This window comes from Oratosquilla oratoria, chromosome 21 (assembly GCF_046742065.1).
Source record: "Oratosquilla oratoria isolate Oo_2021 chromosome 21, ASM4674206v1, whole genome shotgun sequence".
NCBI classification, from domain to species: Eukaryota; Metazoa; Arthropoda; class Malacostraca; order Stomatopoda; family Squillidae; genus Oratosquilla; species Oratosquilla oratoria.
This window is the reverse complement of record NC_134797.1, coordinates 4,492,415-4,497,414: the sequence shown is the minus strand read 5'-3', so window position 1 is coordinate 4,497,414 and position 5,000 is coordinate 4,492,415. Positions and strand designations below refer to the sequence as shown.

General features: G+C 37.2%; 1 protein-coding gene across 3 annotated transcripts in view; it reads left to right on the top strand.

The window, feature by feature from the left end:
* The window catches only part of LOC143036691 (sulfotransferase 1C4-like), a 39,158-nt gene that overhangs the window by 14,323 nt on the left and 19,835 nt on the right, over nucleotides 1-5,000 (top strand). For all 3 annotated transcript variants that reach the window (XM_076204280.1, XM_076204283.1, XM_076204282.1), the window contains one exon: nucleotides 4,537-4,663. In XM_076204280.1, the coding sequence (XP_076060395.1) occupies nucleotides 4,537-4,663 (127 nt within the window). The remainder of the gene's footprint in view (nucleotides 1-4,536; nucleotides 4,664-5,000) is intronic.

The window sequence follows — 5,000 nt, the reverse complement described above, 5'->3', positions numbered from 1 at the left end:
TCTTTAGTTTTGCCTACTTTGACCCTTATCCTGTTTAATGCTACCCAGTCTTTCATGCTTAGGTTTGATTCTTGAGACAGGGATACCAACATCAACCTACAACGACATAACCTAGGAACGCTCTTAAACTATGTGTTTTAGTTACGCAAGTGTATTTGCATATAAAAACATAATGAAATAAAATAACTACTCCTTGAGGGAGGGATACCCAACATCAGCCTACAACAACATAAACTAGGAACGCTCTTAAACTATGTGTTTTAGTTACGCAAGTGTATTTGCATATAAAAACATACTGAAATAAAATAACTACTTGAGGGAGGGATACCCAACATCAGCCTACAACAACATAAACTAGGAACGCTCTTAAACTATGTGTTTTAGTTACGCAAGTGTATTTGCATATAAAAACATACTGAAATAAGAAACTAGTATGTTATAACACATTTGTAAAAGATCACTGTTAACCCACTATCGGAGAAATAATAACGGAAAGTTATCCGGAATGGTTTCTAAAGAAAGCCCTACATAAAGCCAAATCCAACTTTTATAAGCCAAGTAACTCCAGGGAGAAGTTTAGATGGGGTAACAATAACATCATTGTACCATTTAATGATTCTATCAACTCGGTCTCCAAACTTCTACCTAATAATCAAATCAAATTTATTTACAATTATCCAAACAGCATTTTTAAAAAGGTAGTTAATGTACACCGGAGGGATGATGTGGACCAAAACTCCGGGGTATATAAATTGCCGTGTAAAGACTGTGATGATGTTTACTGGGGCCAGACTGGCAGGAATTTGTCCACGAGATTAAAGGAACATAAAAAACTCCATAAAATATGGACAAGTTAACTCCGCTGTGTTCCTTCATGCCAGCCAAAAAGACCATAGATTAGTTTGGGATAATGGCTCGGGTTCCAAATAGCGACTGTCATAACAGCGACTGTCATAACAGCGACTTCACAATCGCGATTCTTTCAAAACAGCGACCATCACAACAGCGACCACATAATAGCGATTGTATTATAAGAGCGACTGTCATAACAGCGACATTATCGCATCAACTGGGTACGACGTTTCGGCCAGTCCTCCAAATGTTGCTATTATTATTTACTTATTATTGAAAGAAAATGTATTATTAAAAAAATAAGAATATATATATAATTTCAAGTGACAATATTTTTGCACATACTGTGTGAAAACGAAATTAATTTTATGAAACAAATTATCTAAATTGAAATTATACAGTGCACCAAGTTATCTAAATTAAAATTATACAGCTTTCATGTGTGGACTAAGGTAAATGGTGTTATTGTTGCACAAAAAGTTGCCTAACATTGATAACATATCATAACAAGGAGTCTAGGGTTGGGTTGTTCAAAAACTAATTCTGGCGTTAGTTTATCTTGATGTTAAAAGTCATGGTAACGCTCTGTGTTACCATGATGTTTAATGTCAAGATAGATTTAACGCCAAGATAGTGCAAAAAATTATTTTGAACAACCCAGTCCAGAAGTTCAACATCATTATGAGCATGTAGGAGGGGAGCGTATCGAATGTAGGATGTTTCAGCCACAGACGTTTCGGCCACTGACGTTTCGGCCAAGACTCTGCAGGGTACGACGTTTCGGCCAATCCTAAATGTTGCTATTATTATTTACCTATCATTGAAAGAAAAATAATAAAAGAATTAAAAAACCGACGTAGGACGTTTCGGCCAGTCCTCCAAATGCTGCTATTATTATTTACTTAGTATTGAAAGGAATTATATTATTAGAATTAAGAAAATATATATCATTTCAAGTGACAATATTTTTTGCACATACTGTGTGAAAACGAAATTGAATTCCTGAAACAAATTATCTAAATTGAAATTATACAGTGCACCAAGTTATCTAAATTAAAATTATACAGCTTTCATTTGTGGACTAAGGTAAATGGTGTTATTGTTGCACAAAAAGTTGCCTAACATTGATAACATATCATAACAAGGAATCTAGGGTTGGGGTGCTCAAAAACTAATTCTGGCGTTAGTTTATCTTGATGTTAAAAGTCATGGTAACGCTCTGTGATACCATGATGTTTAATGTCAAGATAGATTTAACGCCAAGATAGTGCAAAAAATGATTTTGAACAACCCAGTCCAAAAGTTCAACATCATTATGAGCATGCAGGAGGGGAGCGCATCGAATGTAGGATGTTTCGGCCACAGACGTTTCGGCCACAGACGTTTCGGCCACTGGTGTTTCGGCCAAAACTCTGCAGGGTACGACGTTTCGGCCAATCCTAAATGTTGCTATTATTATTTAGTTATTATTGAAAGACAAATATTATTAAGAGAATTAAAAAAAACCGACGACCGAGCAACCGACCAGTAAATTCACTTTAGTGAAACATGTAAACACAAACAAATGGAATATGAGCGATAGAAACATAAGTCTGCGACCTTTTGAGCATATTTCATTCTGAACCTATCTCACAAAGTAAACACAACTGAACACGCAAATACAAACACGAAAACACAAGCAATTGAAACATAAGTCTGCGACCATTCTGACCGGTTGATAGTAAAGTCGCTATTATTACAGTCGCTGTTATAACGCGGTCGCCGTTAAGACAGTCGCCGTTTTGAAAGTCGCTCACCTGATTACGTCGCCCTTATGAAGTCGCTATTATGACAGTCGCTGTTTTGACAGTCGCTATCCTGCCCGGATGCCGGGATAATGCATCAATTATTTATAAATTACACTGTAGCTATAGAAGAAAAATTGTAGAATCTTCTCTAATAAAACATTATCCTAACTTTAATACCTCTAAAGGCCAGTGGCCCCCAGATTGTATTACCAAGTTAGCGGTCAACAAGATCATGTCTAAAGCGGTTGGACAAAATATCACCCCTTGTCCTACTTTGACCCGACCATTTCAAGGGCATGTGACCTGAGCCGCCCCCCCCCCACTTTCCTCATCCCCTTCTATGTACCCCTCATTTCTTCATATATACTTGTACCTTAACCTTATGTAAGCATTCTGCTGAAGAGGACTACAGAGAGTAGTCGAAATATACAGTTTCTCTGTATTTTCCGTTATTATTTCTCCGATAGTGTGTTAACAGTGATACTGAAATAAGATAACTATTACTCACCGTCTGCACACATACTGTATGTACATCTAAAGCAGTGATTCTTGACCCTTTTTAGTGCCCGTATCCCCTGGTATCTCAGAAAAATTTCTCGTACCCCCATTCAATATAAATACAATGCAAACATATCAAAGGGATTAGTGGTATAAACCTTGCTGAGACATTATCAGATATATTCAATTACTGAACAAAGGTACTATTTTATTTCAAAGTAATGTCAATTAGTAGGGTACAATGAATGCCCATTATGCTTTCTCATGGTATATATACACCATTGCACTGGCTATCATGTCTCGTACCCCCTATGAGACTGTTTCGTACCCCATGGGGATACAGGTACTCCAGGTTAAGTACCACTGATCTAAAGGTAAGCCAGTGTACCTTTGCCTTATGGATCTGGAGAAAGCATACGATAGAGTTGTTAGGGAGTATGGAAGACCATGAGACTGTATAGAATTAGGGGAAGAGTAAAGACGATGGTGAGATCTTATAATAGGAGTATAGCTTCTGTAAAAGTGGTGAAAAAGTAGAACAAGATGTTTGAGCTCAATAATGTTTTCAGGTAGGTAGGTATGATGTTACCAATGCTATTTAACCTGCATATAAATGACGAGAAAGTTATGAGTATTAGAATGAAATTGATGGAAAATGGGCAATAATTTAGTATTTGGGGATGGCATTGTTCTGTTAACAGATGTAAAGGAAGATTGAATAGGTTGGTGATTGAATTTGGTTGGGTTTGCTGGAGAAGGAACCTGAAAGTTAATGCATCAGAGTATATTTGTCTTCCCAAGATTACATCTACTTGTCTGTATGATTTATAATTCAGTAGGATTGTCAATGTGTGTGCGTGCGTGCGCGCGTGTGTGTGTGCTTGACGAATTGCATTTTACCTAGTTATAGTATACAGGCAAGAAGCTACACTCGCTTTCTGTCTAAAGAACTAGAAGAAACAAATTGAATGAATACACCCAATCCTTTCTAGGTCCGATGCACAAAATCTCCTTAAGATACATAACTCATATATATCTCTCGCCATTATTTTACATGATTTAGTCAGTGATACTAGGTAGTTCAGTGATTGCTCTTTTCTTCCTCCTTTATGAACAGTTACTATATTAGCTCTTTTCCAGTCTTGTGGTACTGTGTTTGTTGTGACCGTAGATATAAATATAATATAATATATAAATGCATGTATGTGTATACACTGTATGTACTTGCATGTATATGTAATTACATACGTCCATTTACATGAATGTTACGGGATATCCAGCAAATCCTCAATGAAAAAAACGCCTCATCGTTACCGTTACTTGTGAACGTGTTTAACCATCGACTGTGTACCGTGACATTTATACTGAGGTATGTCTTCGTCTGCTTCCTAAATCCAAGGTCATCTACGTGGCCCGGAACCCTCTGGATGCCTGCGTGTCTTACCACCACCACTGCCGTCTTATAACTACATTAGCGTATGCAGGAACCATGGATCAGTTCGTCGACTCCTACATGACTGGTGACTGTAAGTTCCTCATATTTCAGGTTCTGCTACCATTCTTCTATCACATTATAAACATACATACATACATATATATACATGCACACATACACACACACATACACACACACACACACTATAAGAACATAAGAATAAAGGAGACTGCAAGAGACCATAAGGCCTACACTAGGCAGCTCCGTATCCATCACCACCTGTCATCCCCATCCATAAAGTTGTCTAATCGTTTTTTAAAACAACTGATAGTTTCAGCGCCTACTACATGGTTACTAAGTTTATTCCATTCGTCGACCACCCTATTAGTAAACCAATTCTTGCCTATTTCCTTCTTAAATCTAAATTT